General features: G+C 41.0%; 1 protein-coding gene across 3 annotated transcripts in view; it reads left to right on the top strand.

The window, feature by feature from the left end:
- The window catches only part of WWP1 (WW domain containing E3 ubiquitin protein ligase 1), a 93,404-nt gene extending 89,505 nt beyond the window's left edge, over positions 1–3,899 (top strand). For all 3 annotated transcript variants that reach the window (XM_075213746.1, XM_075213749.1, XM_075213748.1), the window contains exon 24: positions 2,644–3,899. In XM_075213746.1, coding sequence (XP_075069847.1) covers positions 2,644–2,743 — 100 coding nt within the window. In that variant the 3' untranslated portion in view covers positions 2,744–3,899. The remainder of the gene's footprint in view (positions 1–2,643) is intronic.
- The last annotated feature ends 13,695 nt before the right edge of the window (positions 3,900–17,594 follow it).

The raw sequence follows: 17,594 nt of genomic DNA on the forward strand, positions 1-17,594 counted from the left end.
TCTCATATTTTTTTGAAAATTCTTTAATTAAGAGAGGAGGTCAAAACAACTATTTCTGCCAAATATCTCGACTGACAATTAGTTGATTAAATTTTGATTTTTCAATTTATTAAATAATTTACTAATCATGGCTTCTTTATCCAGTTTATTTGAAGTACCGCGGGTGGTTATTAAGGAGTCACCACAAAATTTGGACCCTTAAGGTAACTCTTCCTCCCGAATCCAAAAATCCAAACCAAATTACTTTATCTGCCTCATGTTTTGCGTTACGGCAAAAACGCACGTTTTTCTAATAGAACTAAAAATGCTAGGTTCAATTGACATTAGGGATCCCATTTTTTGGGGGCTGTTTAAAAAAAAAATGTATACATTACTACCACGAAAAAAATCAGCCAGGTACTCTGTTTCATAGTGGAGAAAAAAAAAATAATGAAGTTGATGTTCGATTACTGTTGTACCGCATACATAATTTACACATTGTTAAAAACCATACCAAAAAAAAGTGAACTAAACTGAGGCAATGGGATAAAATTCCCATACAGGAAATGAAACAAACAGAAACTGATGGGAAGGGGATTCTTGCGGTACTTCAAATAAACTGGATAAAGAAGCCGCGATTAGTAAATTATTTAATAAATAATAACTAATTGTCAGTCGAGATATTTGGCAGAAATAGTTGATTTGACATCCTCTCGTAACTAAAAAATTTTCGTAGAAATCTGAGATGGGTGGTGGACAACCCTGACGTGGAATGACCCTAAATATAAAAACAAAATAAACTATAGGCTGTATCGACTCAAACAATAATAAGAAAGTCACAAGACGTAGGTAGTCACTTAATTCAACACAGGACCATGTTAATTTTCACAATAACAAATCCAGGGCGATGACCTAAAGCTTACAATAGAATAAAATAGGTATAACTCAGTTCAATAGCGCATCTCTTGAATGAATATTAAGGAAGACATTTAATGTCCCTCGTTATAATTCTCTGCATAAACATTGAGGATGGAAAGGACTCCTCTGGATAAGGCAGAAATAATAAATCAGTTAGATGTATTATTGGGCTGTGTCCAACAGAACCCTCCAGAGTACGGGACCAATCCACAGCATAGATAAGTAGATGGTAATAATAAACTTATCCTTCCACACAGTCCATTATCCTTTATCAATAGGGAGATTTAGAGGGAATAAATACTTCCAGAGTATAGAAATATATTCCAAGCTCCATTAACGTGCTGAAATCCCCGGGGTTTATAAAAATTCCGTAATGATGTCAAAATAGATAGAGCCGAAGACCGCGTCAGCTGACGCGTTTCCCAGCCTTGAGTGGCTGTTTCATCAGAGGCAAGAAAGTGGAACTATTCTCCAGCAGTGTTTATGCAAGAAGAGAGCGTTCACAGGACTCCGTTGGTCCGTTGTCATAGTGATCTTTAGTAAGCAAATAAGAGCGGACAGCGGTCATGTGGCTCTCGCTACCCAGTTGATAGTCTCTCATTTACATCACAAGCCTGTTGGCAGGATAGTCATAATGAACAGCTCCGACCTTCCTCTAGTCACGTGACTCGTTTAAAATAATAATAACAAATGGTCTCCATTGTCATAATAAATATAATTCATTATATAAAAGACAGATTGGCAGTTATGTCAGCAGGTAAATAGTATCCAAAAATGAATAGCTCCATTCATTTAATAAAATAAATTAATTAAGGATAAAATATGATCCATAATAAAAGAAAAAATGTTTCACCCTAATGAACTAATCCTGTTAGATGGATTAAGCCCATCATTAATTATAAGTCAATAGAGAATGCCAAATACAAAGCAGAATCTGACATAATGGAATAATAATAAACTAAATGACTCTTGTACTTCTATACAATATAAATGTAAGATCTGTATTGCTTTTAAAGTATAAATATATTAGATAAATCAAGCTTTTATAAACGGCCTCCTGCATAGATCACGTATATTTTGAATTAACACATTATAGTGTTACTTTATGAAAGCAAAATTCTCTCTTAATTTCATACTGGCTACACCAGACATAAGGCAGCTATTACACATTATTGGGGCAATGGCTAAATGTGGGCCTACAAGGCAGTGTGGTCTCCTAATAATATTTTATGACTTTACCATGTATGACATATATTTGTACCCCATGACTTACCAATACAGATTTTCTACGCTGCCTAGTGGGATTCTAAAACCAGGTATCCGGCCTGTACTGAGTATCGGTGGGATTTATAGCAATGTCTGATTTATATATTTTTCACATCTGTGATATTTAAATAACATTTTCAAACTGCATTTCCTGTTCAGTTCTGAACACTTGATATGACCTGCAGTGAGAGCAAGAACATTATCCATATCTCCAATATGGAGAGATCAGCTAGTGATTTAATCCAGATAAAAAGGACACTGCCACAATTAGTGTAACTCTAATGTGTATCTAATGCAATGCTCACAACTTACCAGGCCAATTCCTGATATTCCACTGGTTACTATTCTACATCATGGACCTATATGCAGCCAGGCGTCCAGTATAATTGTGTAAATCAGAGGGGATCTGCATACACTGAGCGATCATCTTTATCTCTGTATTTAAATGGCGTTTATTAATCCTGACCTTTTTCTCTGCAGTTTCAATCGCTTGGACTTGCCTCCGTATAAAAACTTCGAGCAGCTCAAGGAGAAGTTACTATTTGCCATTGAGGAGACTGAAGGTTTTGGGCAAGAGTGAACCGGTCATAATTCCGACATTGTCAAAGTCGGCACTTAATCTGCCGACACGATGTCAACAATCACACGGTCGCCACTGTCAACACAGTGGAAGCGTCGGCAGGTTAAGTGCCAACATTTCCACTGTTGGAATTATGTACCCTACCCGAATGAACAACAGTTAAAAATAAAACCTGTTTAATGCCCAGCCAGGTAAAATTGCACACTCTTAATTGTATATATGCTGTGTAGTCTGTACAGTGATCTTTCTGAAACGAATGCCGTAGATATTTCTGTTCTTCCACATAGATATGCAAAACACTTTAGCCTTTTCTATTTTTATTTATTTTCCCTTCAAATGACTGAATAGAAGAAAAAAAATTACTTTAATTTTAAATGCTGACTGAAAACTTTATTTTAAAATTTATATATCTATGTGTATGTACTGAGAACTCTAGTTTTATAGAGTTTGAGGTATATAAAACAGCCATTTGAGGAGGCCTGGACTTGCTTTATTCAATAAAACACAATCTGCAAACAGTGATTGTTCTCATATGACGTCTTCTACCACGGATGTCTATTGCATGGCTGCCAACAAAGCTGTTGAAGGCTAATGCCAAAAAAAAAAAAATCATCATGATTAAAATGTACAAGAAACATACCTGCTGCTGGCTTTTTACCATGGCAGAATATGCACAATTCTGCCAGTTTCATTTATTTCAGTGTGGTAGCTGATATCTCTTTGGTGCAAATGTAGCCAAGGCCGAGAGTGGAGCCTCTATTTGCCTAGTTAGTTTTGTTATGATTCTTAACATTAACTATGAGGGCGTCACTGCGCTGTCGCTCCGCAATGCACCCAACATTGTGTTAGTGATGGAACAATCAGTGTGTGAGCTTTTTAGGTACAAGACAGACAAAGACTTGGGGGCTAGATTTACTAAACTGCGGGTTTGAAAAAGTGGAGGTGTTGCCTATAGCAACCAATCAGATTCAACTTATCATTTATCTATTGCTTTCTACAAAATGACAGCTAGAATCTGATTGGTTGCTATAGACAACATCTCCACTTTTTCAAACCCGCAGTTTAGTAAATATACCCCTTAATGTCTTGCGTGAATATCAGGATTACATTGCAAACTTATCAAAAAAGAGATGATTAATAAATTTTTTTAACCTCACATGTGTCATTCTTTTACATGGTCTTGTTTAAAAGTTGTGATCTCTCTAACTTGGATTTACATAAATTATAAAAGGACATAATCAAAATTAGCTTTATGTATGTATATGACTGGTTGAGGGTAAACGGCCGTCTCTCGTCTGTACAGTCAGCAGGTCAGGTCTGCGTAAACCTGTGCTGGACATGTGCAGTGCAGAGCACAGGTTTTCTCACCTCTAAACTGCCTCCATATGGCTCATATCATTTTATATTGGCTGGAAACGGTGTTGTTTAGTTCCAGTTCAAGGTTTGTACTACATGAATAAAACGCCCATTCTGGTGGAGATACAGTCATGGCCAAAAGTTTTGAGAATGACACAAGTATTGGTTTTCACAAAGTTTGTTGCTTCAGTGTCTTTAGACCTTTTTGTCAGATGTTGCTATGGTATACTGAAGTAATATTACAAGCATTTCATAAGTGTTCAAAGCTTTTATTGACAACTACATTAAGTTTATGTAAAGAGTGAATATTTGCAGTGTTGACCCTTCTTTTTGAAGACATCTGCAATTCGCCCTGGCATGCTGTTGATCAACTTCTGTGCCACATACTGACTGATGGCTGCTAATTCTTGCCTAATCAGTGCTAGGAGAATTTGTGGGTTTTTGTTTGTCCACCTGCCAGGGGCGGACCCAGACATTTGTCCTACCCCGGGCGATTTTAGGGGGGGGCGATTTAGGCCCCGCCCCCTTTCTGTGTTCTAAGGCTGCCGGCGGCTGCACAGTATGTGCAGGTCCGTTTAGCAGTGAAAGTGTGCTGTCCTGCTGCTCTGATTGTGTTTAAAACACAATCGGAGCAGCCGGGCAGCACACTGTCAATGCTGCCCCCTGGATCCGCCACTACCACCCGTGGATCCGCCACTGCCACCCGCCTCTTGAGAATTGACCGCACGTTCTCAAAGGGATTAAGGTCTGGGGAGTTTCCTGGCCATGGAACCAAGAATTTGATGTTTTTATCCCTGAGCCACTTAGTTATCACTTTTGCCTTATGACAAGGTGCTTCATCATGCTGGAAAAGGCATTGTTCATCACCAAACTGTTTCTGGATGGTTGGGAGAAGTTGCTCTTGGAGGGATGTTTTGGTACCATTCTTTATTTATGGCTGTGTTCTTTTGGCAAAATTTTGAGTGAGCCCACTCCCTTGGCTGAGAAGCAACCGCACACATGAATGATCTCAGGATGCTTTACTGTTGACATGACACAGGACTGATGGTAGCGCTCACCTTTCCTTCTCTGGACAAGCATTTTTCCAAATGCCCCAAACAATCTGAAACGGAATTCATCAGAGAAAATGACTTTACCCCAGTCCTCAGCAGTCCAATTCCTGTACCTTTTGCAAAATATCAGTCTGTTGATTGTTTTTCCTGGAGAGAAGTGGCTTCTTTGCTGGCCTTCTTGACACCAGGCCATCCTCCAAAAGTCTTCACCTCACTGTGCGTGCAGATGCACTCACACCTGCCTGCTGCCTTTCCTGAGCAAGCTCTGCACTGGTGGTGCCCCGATCCCGCATGCTGAATCAACTTTAGGAGACGATCCTGGTACTAGATGGAAGTTCTTGGGAGCTCTAGAGCCTTCTTCACAACTATTAAACCTCTCTCCTTGAAGTTCTTAATGATCCGATAAATGGTTGATTTAGGTGCAATCTTACTAGCAGCAATATCCTTGCCTGTGAAGCCCTTTTTGTGTAAAGCAATGATGACTGCACATGTTTCCTTGCAGATAACCATGGTTAACAGAGGAAAAATAATGATTTTAAGCACCACCCTCCTTTTAAAGCTTCCAATCTGTTGTTCCAACTCAGTCAGCATAACCAAGTGATCTCCAGCCTTGTCTGGTCAACACTCTCACCTGTGTTAACTAGAGAATCACTGACCTGATATCAGCTGGTCCTTTTGTAGCTGAAATGCAGTGGAAATATTGTTTTTGGGATAAAGCTCATTGTCTTGGCAAAGAGGGACTTTGAAATTTAATTGCAATTCATCTGATCACTCTTCATGACATTCTGGAGTATAAGCAAATTGCCATCATAAAAACTGAGGCAGCAGACTTTGTGAAAAATATTTGTCATAGTGAATGCACCACACACACAATAATGCTACTGCGGAGCAAGTCTTCCATTCCCTTACTTTGTATTGGTTTTACACAGTGTAATACAATGCTGCAGGTGAAGACCAAGCATTTGTGGAAAATATAATCATTGTTTTTCCCATATCTAAGTCAGTCTATAATATACAGGTAAGTAACTGCATAAAAATCTTTACAGATCATACTGCACACAACAGTCGTTCTCCTAGATGACGAGTTTGCCTGTCTCAAACAGATGTAAATTTCATTACACAGAAAATGAAACAGTAGCTCTTACTCTTTAGGAACATGTGGTGCACTGAGTACAAGAAAATATTTGCATTACCTCCTTATCATCCTCTGTTCGTGCAGGATAATCTTTAGCTTTGTACAGCCACAATACGGCCAGCTCCTTGTTCTTCAGCTACAAGAAACTCTTCCGCAAGTAAAGAAGATTTTTGCTGTAGAAATTTTGATCAACTGTCGTAAGAGGAAACAACTGGCTTTAGGTCACGTTCTTTTATAGCTATAACATATAACTTATTTCTACATGTGTAACATCCCTTAAGGTCTGTAGTGTAGCTTTGGTATATGGACAGACATCAGACATTACCAAAAGAACTGTAATTCAATCTAGTGAGGTTACAAGACAGAAGTAGTGGACAAGTAGATTGTAACATCTTGTTTATGGTGAATGGAAAGATTTCAGTTTACAAGGTTTTCAATTATAATAGAATGGTGTTTAAAAGATTTTAGTAGGAAAAAGGGGAGATTGCATTTTATTAACATTTCTGTCGAAACCATAGAAAAAGGCCTCCACACACTGACATACTGTGTGCTGAGTGACCACACCAGTCACAGATACCAGCCGACATATTAAGTCTTGGATTGCTCTACAAGGAAGCAGCCATAGGGAATAGATTGGGCTCATAAGAGCCAAACACAGGATGTATGGACTAAGTTCTCACATACATCTGTGTTATAGAAGTGTTTTAAATATCCTGTCCTCAGGGACCACTAACAGTCCATGTTTTTCCTGCTCTTCTAAAGCAATGACAGTTTAGAAATTCCAGAAGTGGTTCTAATAATTTCACTTACGGTCCATAAGGAGATCAGTGAAACATGCACTGTCAGTGGTCTATGAGGCCTGGATTTCGGAAACTCTGCATCAGACACCACAGTCTTTTTTAACCAGAGGCCTCACATCAGTACACTGAATTATAGAAGGATATATATATATATATATATATATATATATATATATATATATCACACACAAGTTAACCCGTGCATGATACTCATGCATTCTAGTCAAATCAAGCTACTTAAGGTCTTAAAAAGGTTCTTGTCATGCATTTGGGTCTAGCCCAGGCCTCCTCAGGGGAAGAGCGTTACTTCCCGACGCAAGCGGCCTTTTTAATGTGTGTTCATGAGGTAAAATTACCTCACGAAAATGAGTTTGTCCCCTCAACTCGTAAATTTAGCCTTTACTACCTTTCCCACGGGGGGAAGGGGGGATGATGGAAGTTAACTGACTTGACGATTCTAATTTTTTTGTCAAATGTCAGTATACCAAATTTCAGGTCAATTGGATGAGCCCTTTCTGAGAAAATAGTTTTTTTCCACACACACACACACACACACACACACACACACACACACACACACACACACACACACACACACACACGCCTCTACACGTGTGTTCATGAGGTAAAATTACCTCACGAAAATGAGTTTGAGCCCTACCAAATTTCAGCCCTTTTTGAATTTTTTTTTCCCCACACACACTAAGAATTTAGTAGGTCAGTGTATAACTCCGCCCAGCAGGTGGCGCTGCAACTTGGGTTTTTTTTTTTCCACAGACAGACAGACGCCACTAAGCATTTATATATTAGTCCCACTTGCCTCCTGACACTGTCCCCCTGTTCTCTGTAATAAACACACGAATGGACAGATCACAGTATGTTGCAGTCTGTGGATCTGGCTACAGGTCATTCTAGTTCTGTCATACAGGCAATGAAGATAGACAACCAGGTCCTCCGACCTGATGCATACACCAACAATGACTTGGGAATGTATATTGTGCTCCTTGCTCCACACATTCACCTAACACCAGCACACAAACTTGTTATGAAGTAATCATTATAAGCTGTGTCCACAGGATGTTTAGTACTTTATATTTGAACAGGAAATATGCAACAGTGTAATAACTAGCATACAACACAACTGGGTGCAGAGAAAAGGGCGTTCTATAAAAATGTGGGAATCTGGACATGTTCCTAGGGGAAAGAATTTAAATTGTGGTGTAATATATTATTTTGTTAATTAAAAAAGGCATTTAGGATGTAAAAAAAAAACAAAAAAAAACAGCAAGTCATTTTTGCTGCATTCTTCAGACACTACATTTATAGTGGTTCTCTAATCTCACAGGAACCTTTTGTCTGACTGAATCATATGGAATGTTGATGGAATTAGAAAATATATGTAAAGAATACTACAGAACATGTACTTTATAAAAATGGTCTTTCATTGTGTTAACAAAACCACAGGTAGTTTACTCATTAGCATAAGGTGGAAGTGACGGAGGTGGGGTGGGGGGGTGTAAAACCTTATAGACTACAAAGGAGGACAATTCTAAAGACAAGTTTCCATCCCTTTTATAGAATATTCTCTGCTGTTTTGTTCATTACCTCCTTCACCTTTTTCCAAAGTATATTAAAGCCTGAAAGACAAATACAACCTGTTACTTCAGAATCCCCTCAATGTACTGTGCTGCATAATACGTTGGCGCTTTATATATAAAAGATAATAACTTCTCTCCATTACACCCTGAGAGGTTCTGTCCCAGGATGTGTCCAGGTAACAGTCACACAACGTAGAAGTAAAGCCTCTTTATGGCACATTGTTGCTGACAGTCATTGTGACCAGCATCTGCTGTGGAAGAGAGAGACCATTAAGGGTGGTGACACAAGAGTCTACTGCTGAGGTTATTTTTAAAGAAAATAATGATTTTCTTAGAGAGCCTCACACAGGTCGTAGATTTTAACCTTTTACAGCTGTTAAGAAAGTTTAAGGCCAGCAGATAAACTGATCCAGTAAAAACAAATTGCTCCATCAAAGTCTTTACTCCAGCACGCTGCACCAACCAACAGGCCTTGTACACGCTGACATTATATATAAACAAAACAAAAAGAAACTTGCTACAAACTTTTGAGGCCATTAAAGACTTCTCCATTGTGTTTAAAAACCTAATGTAAAAGGTAACGCTAGTTGACATTTTAAAGTGCTACTGGATATGGCAACATTAGAAATGATGATCTAAAAACACCAGCAGCCACAGGTGGTGAAAGTGACAAGAACAGGTAGGAGAGAGCAGGACAGTCTGCCATCTGTCCTGAATATGGTGGGGGCAGACCAGAATGTGGGTGACTGTCTCTCTTAGTCAGGATTTGGTCCGATTACAAGGACAGTTGGGAGATGTGTCTCGTTTCACCGCGTACTGCTTCTGAAGGCACAGCTGCGTGTACATAATTGGTGCACACAGTTTTGCCTGTGTATTGTCCGAAATGTATCTAAAATAATAACCCCCATCTCCTGTCCCTGTCTTAAGTGTCCTGGGCCCCCCAGAGCCTTATTTCAGCTCAGGTGATACTTTAGTGGTTCTTACATTGATTCCATTGCCTGCCTCCTACCTTGCACTGTTCCCATTCTCAGATCATTTTGTAGAACACATGGCCAGTCCCCATTGCACTGACAATATCATTAATCCTTCCTCCTTTGTGCTTACTATATCGTCAGCAAACCCTTGGAATAGCTCTACCCTTCACTTATGCCATGGTCTGCCAACTCTCCCTGCACTCTTATTAATTCAAACACACCCCACATTTAGGGCTCATACACCATTGTTACAAAAGAAGTGTTTTCTTGCAGATGGTTACAAAATTTCACCTTTGTGATGATTGCACTGGATAGCCATTTATTAAAAGGTTTATTTTTAGTGCCTTTTGTTTTAAATATATATATATATTTGACTGATAGTTTGCATCTCAGAATATCAGGGAAAGATGCAACAGTGCGGTGAGGTGCTCATATCCTGCTCTGGCAGACAGATCAAATACAATTGTGCCAACATGTTTCGTAATAGTTACACTTATAAACAAAGTCTTATGTTTCTATGAAGAGAATTTTGGAAGGATGTGTTAGTAGGCAACTAAACAAGTGTGAGCTCAGAGGTATAAACCAGTCGCAAATCAGCCAAAAGGATTCATGTATTTTTATAGCACGGGACTGGCAGCTTTTGCCCAGCATTGCCTTAGAGATGACCCACTAGGTTTTCTTAAATGTTACTACAACCAAATTCCAGTAGTTCTAAATCCTGCCTACTTTTGTGTTGGCCCCACCCACATCTAGAATTCTTTTCCAGGACCACTTAAAGGTCCCAAACCGCCCCTGGATGAGGGGGGAACAGTAATGAGGAGTCACAGCGTGATGAAGGGGACAGCAGTGTGATGATGGACCAGACATATCTGTTATTTGTATATTACCCCAAAACCTGAGTACCTCTGGGTGTATCTGTATGTAAATATATGTATGTACACATGACTGTATTCATTTACCTGCCTGGATGGCTGTGGGTACATTTGTTAGTTGTTGTGTTTATAAAGAAATTTAAAAAAATAATAATAATTCCTGCAGGGAGAAGTGACAATTGGGAGTTCCTTGTGGTTGCCGGGGGTGAGAGAGAGGGTGTGATACACAGGACCAGTGAGAGAGATCCCTGGGTCTGGTTAAACTGAGAGCGAAAAGATAGGGACATAAAGGAAATAAAGCATAAGCAGATAAACAGTGAAAACTGCTTTTAAAGCGACAATGGGTGGACCCACCACCTGGATAATGTAATTTAGGCGGTGGGTCAGGCCATTGTCATTTTTAAAAGCCCTGTTTTCACTGTGACCATTATAAATGACATGATTCGGCACTGTAGATATTTGGGAAAGTCGCTTTTTACATGTGGAGGTAATTGGAAGTGCCGGAAACACTGCCTGTCTCTTATACGGTAAGTAGATATTTGTAGGTTGTTGCTGTTATTGTAATCGCTATTTTTTTCGTCTCTCAACTGTGTCGGCTTTATAAGTGCTCAAAAATTCTACCACACCCCTAAGAACCACTGCACATCAAAATTTGTTTTGTTTCGGATTCCTAAATGGTACACCATCAAATATAAACTCCTTTCATATTACAAGTGATACCTGAAGATCTTTTTAGGTGTATAAAAAAAACAAATATAAATCCTAACGCCTATATTTCTATTTCCAGACAAATATCCAATTTACCTGTTGGAAAATGGACTGTTATTCTTACAGGACACATATATAGGCAAAATATTATACAAAAATTCTTACTACGTATGATTCATTCACTGTGCCAAAAGTCAGTGGCCGTATATAAGAGCCAAATACTAGAAGATAATAGAACCTGAACTGCACCTAACTTACAAATGAAACAATAATTATGTATATAATAATCACATATGTGTACCTCAAATATATAGGGCTAATAAAATAAATAAGTTACAACAGTAAATCAGGTTCCTTAATTATCCAATAACATGATCTAACTCTGTTTATTCAAATATGTCACTTACCAAAGGTTAAATTGGTGGTATGTATGACATGGTGACTGCCCTGTGTAAGAGGGGGGGCAGGACGCATACTGCAGATGGGGTAGAACAGATCTGTAGGTCCTCGGCTGGTCCCGAGGAAGGGGACCAGCTTGATAACAGATATAGCTGGAGGGAGGGGAGTGTTTTCTGACAATTGGAACCCCCCTGCTGCCCCTTAAGGGCGCACCTGAAAGTGAAAGAGGAGAAGAAGTGAGACAAAGATTTGGAAGGCTCCCTTGAATTTGTGTGTGTGTGTGTGTGTGTGTCTATACACACACACACACACACACACACACACACACACACACGCACGCACGCATATACGAGGTACAGGATGAGCAACATGTGGCACAGGGGCAGGGGGATACAATGCTGGAAAAGGGGTAAAAAGGTGGATCCTGCTGAGTGTGTTTGAATACATCTTTGGGAGACAAAATGGATCGTATTACTCGTATACATTTTCTGGAAAAACTCTTGTACAGTCATGTCTAAAAGTTTGCTGTTTCAGTGTTTTTAGACCTTTTTGTCAGATGTTGCTATGCTATACTGTAGTAAAATTACAAGCATTTCATAAGTGTCAAAGACTTTTATTGACAATTACATAAAGTTTCTGCAAAGAGTCAATATTTGCAGTGTTGACCCTTCTTTTTGAAGACCTCTGCAATTCGCCCTGGCATGCTGTCAATCAACTTCTGGGCCACATACTGACTGATGGCCGCCCATTCTTGCCTAATCAGTGCTTGGAGTTTGTCAGAATTTGTGGGTTTTTGTTTGTCCACCCGCCTCTTGAGGATTGACCACAAGTTCTCAATGGGATTAAGGTCTGGGGAGTTTCCTGGCCATAGACCCAAAATTTCGATGTTTTGATCCCGGAGCCACTTAGTTTTCACTTATGCCTTATGGCAAGGTGCTCCATCATGCTGGAAAAGGCATTGTTCATCACCAAACTGTTCTTGGATGGTTGGGAGAAGTTGCTCTTGGAGGATGTTTTGGTACCATTCTTTTTTCATGGCTGTGCTCTTAGGCAAAATTGTAAGTGAGCCCACTCCCTTGGCTGAATGGTTTCAGTATGCTTTACTGTTGGCATGACACAGGACTGATGGCTTTCCTATTTCAGACAGGCATTTTTCCAGATGCCACAAACAATCTGAAAGGGGATTCATCAGAAAAATGACTTTACTCCAGTCCTCAGCAGCCAATCCCTGTACCTTTTGCAGAATATCAGTCTGTTCCTGATGTTTTTCCTGGCGATAAGTGGCTTCTTTGCTGGCCTTCTTGACACCAGGCCATCCTCCAAAAGTCTCCGCCTCACTGTGCGTGCAGATGCACTCACACCTGCCTGCTGCCATTCCTGAACAAGCTCTGCACTGGTGGTGCAACTTGAGGAGATGATCCTGGCACTTGCTGAATGTTCTTGGGGCACTCTAGAGCCTTCTTCACAACTATTGAATCTCTCTCCTTGTAGTTCTTGATGATCCGGTGAATGTTTAATTTAGATGCAATCTTACTAGTAGCAATATCATTGCCTGTGAAGCCCTTTTTGTGCAAAGCAATGATAAAGAGCAATGATGAAGCGTTTAATTGCAGGTAACCATGGTTAACAGAGGAAGGCAAATTATTTCAAGCACCACTCTCCTTTTAAAGCTTCCAGTTCCAGTCTGTTGTTGTTCTTTTTTTTTTTTTTGTAAATCTCTTTTTTATTGGTAGTATAACATCTTATACCAACATACATGTCACACAATAGACAATAAATTACAGATGATACTGAATGCCAAAAACAACAAGCATGTAATATGTTATTTAGTAGTGAGAAATGGGAGGATGGGGGAGAGAAGAAAGACGGGTAAAAGAGGGAAGGAAAGGTAGGTCTAGGGGGAATATGTAAGAAGGTTCAGTTATTTATCCTTGAATTCAAGCCACTTGAACCACACAAAATAGTATTCTCTATATTTATCCATTGATGAATAAAGCATCTCGTCCATTGTTCTGTAGAACTCCAAACGTGTAAACCATTCTTTAATGGTAGGAGCGTTTGGCGATCTCCAGTGGACCGTAATCACGGCCTTTTGTTATCATTCAGTAGCCAATATTTAGGGCAATTGGGTAGCTCCACACCTACTATAGCTTTAGCTAAAATGAGAACTGCATCCCAGAAGGGTCTAAGCACTGTGCACTCCCACCATATATGTAATGGGGTACCCAGCGCTGTCTGGCATCGCCAGCACATATTTGACAGCCCCGGAAACATCTTGGCAAGCAGACTAGGGCATCGGTACCATCTCGTCATAATCTTGTACTGAGTTTCAATTATTTGTATGCTAATCGAACTAGCCTGTGTGCGTAAAAAAATGTCTTTCCAATCTTGTTCGGTTATTGAACAATCCAATTCACGTTCCCAATCCCGTATGAAGGTGGGTCTTTTACTGAAGGAATGTTCAATAAGGATACTATAAATTAATGATAATGTATGCCTTGGATATGATAAAGTGGTACATAGTGTTTCAAACCAAGTAAGCGGCCGTCCCGCGGACTCCCGAATCCCCGGGGAGCCTAGAGCATGTCAAAGCTGTATATGTCTCCATATCTCCGCACTTGGGAGTTCCCATTTGGACTGGAGATCGGCAAAAGGTAAAGCCCCAGAGACGCCCACCAGCTGGCCAACACAATGGAGACCTGCCCCAATCCAATATCTGAAAGTCCGTCTAGTAAGGCCAGGGGGGAAATCTGTGTTGTCAAAAGTCGGAGTCAGAGGTGAGTATCGAGAGGAAATATGTGGGACTGAGCGTAGTTTTGACCATCTAGTCAGAGTTGGGGTAACAGTCGGATGTACAATTTTAGGGATAGACGACAACCAGGGTGTAAATTGAAGTGATTTACCCGAGATGTAGCTCTCAATCCAGATCCCCCTTGGGACGTAGGGCTCTGTAAACCCTGTCGAATACCATTACATTATCTGGTAGTAATTCCAGGACTTCATTGAACACCTTTGTTAGTGCATCTATCAGGCCCTGGGTGAGGACATCTTCAGGTAGACCTCTGATTCATAAGTTATTCCGACGGCCTTGGTTGTCTAAATCATCTACCTTATGCTGGAACCATTGCAAGGCCTTTGCCTGTTCAGCCAATGTGTGTTCCAGGGCTGTAACGCGATCATCACTTTTTTCCTTGTGTTACTCCAGAGCTACCAGGCGATGGCCAAGGTGGGCAATATCGGTTTGTAACGAAGCCACTTCTTGGTGGACGATTTCTTGCAATTTAGCTTCCAGTGCCTCAAAATCTTTTTTGGAGGGTAGCTCTTGTTTAGTCGGAAGAGATTTAAGTATTTGCATGATTTGAGAAAGGTCCAGGTGTTCATTTGCCGCAGAACCGCCCCGGCTCCATTTGCCCTCCTAATGTGAAGCAGGGGACGATGAAATAGAAGCGGCAGGGGAAGAGGCCACATCAGATTCTTCTAGGGCCAAGGGAGGTTTCAGATATGTGCGAAGATCAGAGCGTAGGGAGGTCTCCAGAGCTTTTTTTGTATTTTTCTTAGCAGAGCTCTTCCGGTCCTTGCCCATTTGGGCGATTTGAAATCGTGTTCAGCAAGTTATAAACGGTGTAGTAGTCATCCTTTGTAGTACATAATGCGAAGAAAGGGTTGTTGCTGTTCTTGTCCCCTCACATTTGGTCTAGACAGCCATCCCAATGAGCGTATATCGGGGTCTATATGGAAGGATATTTCAATGTGTCCATTACGTCCTTATCTCAAAAAATTATCAGATTCAGAGGTTTAGACATGAAAACTTGAAATAGCCAATGGAATATTGTTTAACCACCACTAGATGTCAGCAGTGCTGCACAATAGAAGGAATAGTTATATATCACTGACAGTGTAGTGACCAAAGCATCCACACGATGGCAGTAGCTCACCAATCAGAATAGATGTGAGTAGGAAAGACCAGGTCGGCCGACCATGAACCAGGTGTCTCCCATGTAATAGTCCTGAGCCCAGGTCCTTCACCCTCTCAGGGTTCCACCTACTCACACGGCCACTGGCGGCAGGGACCACCCCAGAAGTCACTGAATAAGCGGCACCGGCATACCCTCCGCGGACTGTCCGACGAAACCACTCGGCAAGTGGGGGCTATATATAGATTCTGCTTGATTGTGGCCACAGGTCCCGACGAGGGAACTTCAGAACCGCCCGGCAGCTGAATCTCGCGCCTCCACCGAAAACAGCGCACTAAAGCTCCTCAGGGCTTCCCCATATATCATGGGGCTGGGAGCTGTTGCTTTTTCGCGGGCAGGCCACCACTTTGGGTGTCTGCCGGCGGGTCCAGGCTACCTCAAAAAAGAAACTTTTAGTCTCCAGTCAGGTGGAGGAAGGGTTACCCCTTTTATATCTGTGAATGGGGGACTTATAGTTACCGCTAAGATGACGGTATCGGCGGGTATTTATGAGGCACACGGAGAGCCCGATAATTTTCCGACTTGCCAGTATGGCTACCAAGCCACGCTCCTGCCAGTCTGTTGTTCTAACTCAATCAGCATGACAGAGTGATCTCCAGCCTCAATAACACTAATTTCAAGTCATTTGCAGTCAATTTTGACTGCAAATCACAGGTCACAATATTATTTTCATACACTTTCAAACAAAGATTGCAGCAGTTCTTGCCAGTGATAAGAAAAAGGCCATTGTCATGCCTGGGATAAGACCAAAAATCCACCTCTTATGTGTGCAATTATTTTTACACAAATCCTGTTGTCTAGCCATTTGTAGCGTTTGTAAAGCCACACTCAGTAGAGGTAGGGACCTTAATCATCTAGGATCCTCATCCATGTTATGGTATTTGAATCCTTCTCTGCACATACTGCACATTCATAACGGGCAAACGCAGGATTTTTAAGGGGGGTTTCCCCCTCCTTCAATGAAAAAAATAGAGAGAAAGGGAGAACTGCTGCGCATGCGGCCACGCATGCACAGTAGCTCCATTTCGGCGATTCTGAATTGTACAGCAGCCGCGGCGCTGTCAAAGAAGTGTCTGCGGCACAATACAGCACCACCGCGGACGCTTCTTTGACAGCGCCGCGGCTGCTGTATAGTACCGTTCGTTCGCGGAGGGGAGGGGTTTCTGGAGAACCAGAAACCGCCCCCTGCGTGCGCCCCTGCATAACAACACATTTTCCAGTCCCATTCTGAATCAGTTACAATGTGTACAGTAGAGAGTGATAAGTAACCACATATTAATATTTAATGTTTCATTATTGTTGTTGTAAAATCACTGGCTAGACACAGAAAAAATGGAACACTTAAAATGTTTACTATTGTTTTTAATGCTGCCATTTGGTATAAACAGCATATTTATCATTGAGTGGTTGCAGACATACAAGTGCTCAAGTGTCTTATCAGAGCTTAAAAGAGTATTCAATTTATATAAACCTGCTAAAACCCATGTTTGTGCCTCCCTACCCCTCACACACTTGGACCCTGAATCACAATATTAACTGTATTACTTTTGGAACAATAAATGGGAAATTAATGAGACTGTCATTTTTCTGGAGGTCTTCAACCACCGCACATTGCCATACATAGAGCATAGGGCAAAACAGAACACAGCATACAAGGCAGCTAAAAAACAACTCAGGTGCACAGGGCATAGAGGTATAAGTGAATACTAGAACATTAGAAACTAGGAAAGTAGAGGAGGAGAAGTGGGGAGTGAACTAAAGCAAGTTGAACCTGTGCCCAGCAATGTGGGCACATCTAACAGGATCAGAGCAGTGCTGAAGCAGCGAAGGCAATGGGAGAAGAGAAGAACTGAGGGCAGGGGCTTAGTGTCGAGGTGCATAAATGAGGCTGGTCAGCCAAAAGCAAAGGTAACAGAAGGAGGAGGAGTACACACGGGTTAGAGGGCACTGCTCACAACTAGAAATCTGTATGGAGAGATGAGT

Source organism: Mixophyes fleayi, chromosome 5 (genome assembly GCF_038048845.1).
Source record: "Mixophyes fleayi isolate aMixFle1 chromosome 5, aMixFle1.hap1, whole genome shotgun sequence".
Taxonomy (NCBI): domain Eukaryota; kingdom Metazoa; phylum Chordata; class Amphibia; order Anura; family Limnodynastidae; genus Mixophyes; species Mixophyes fleayi.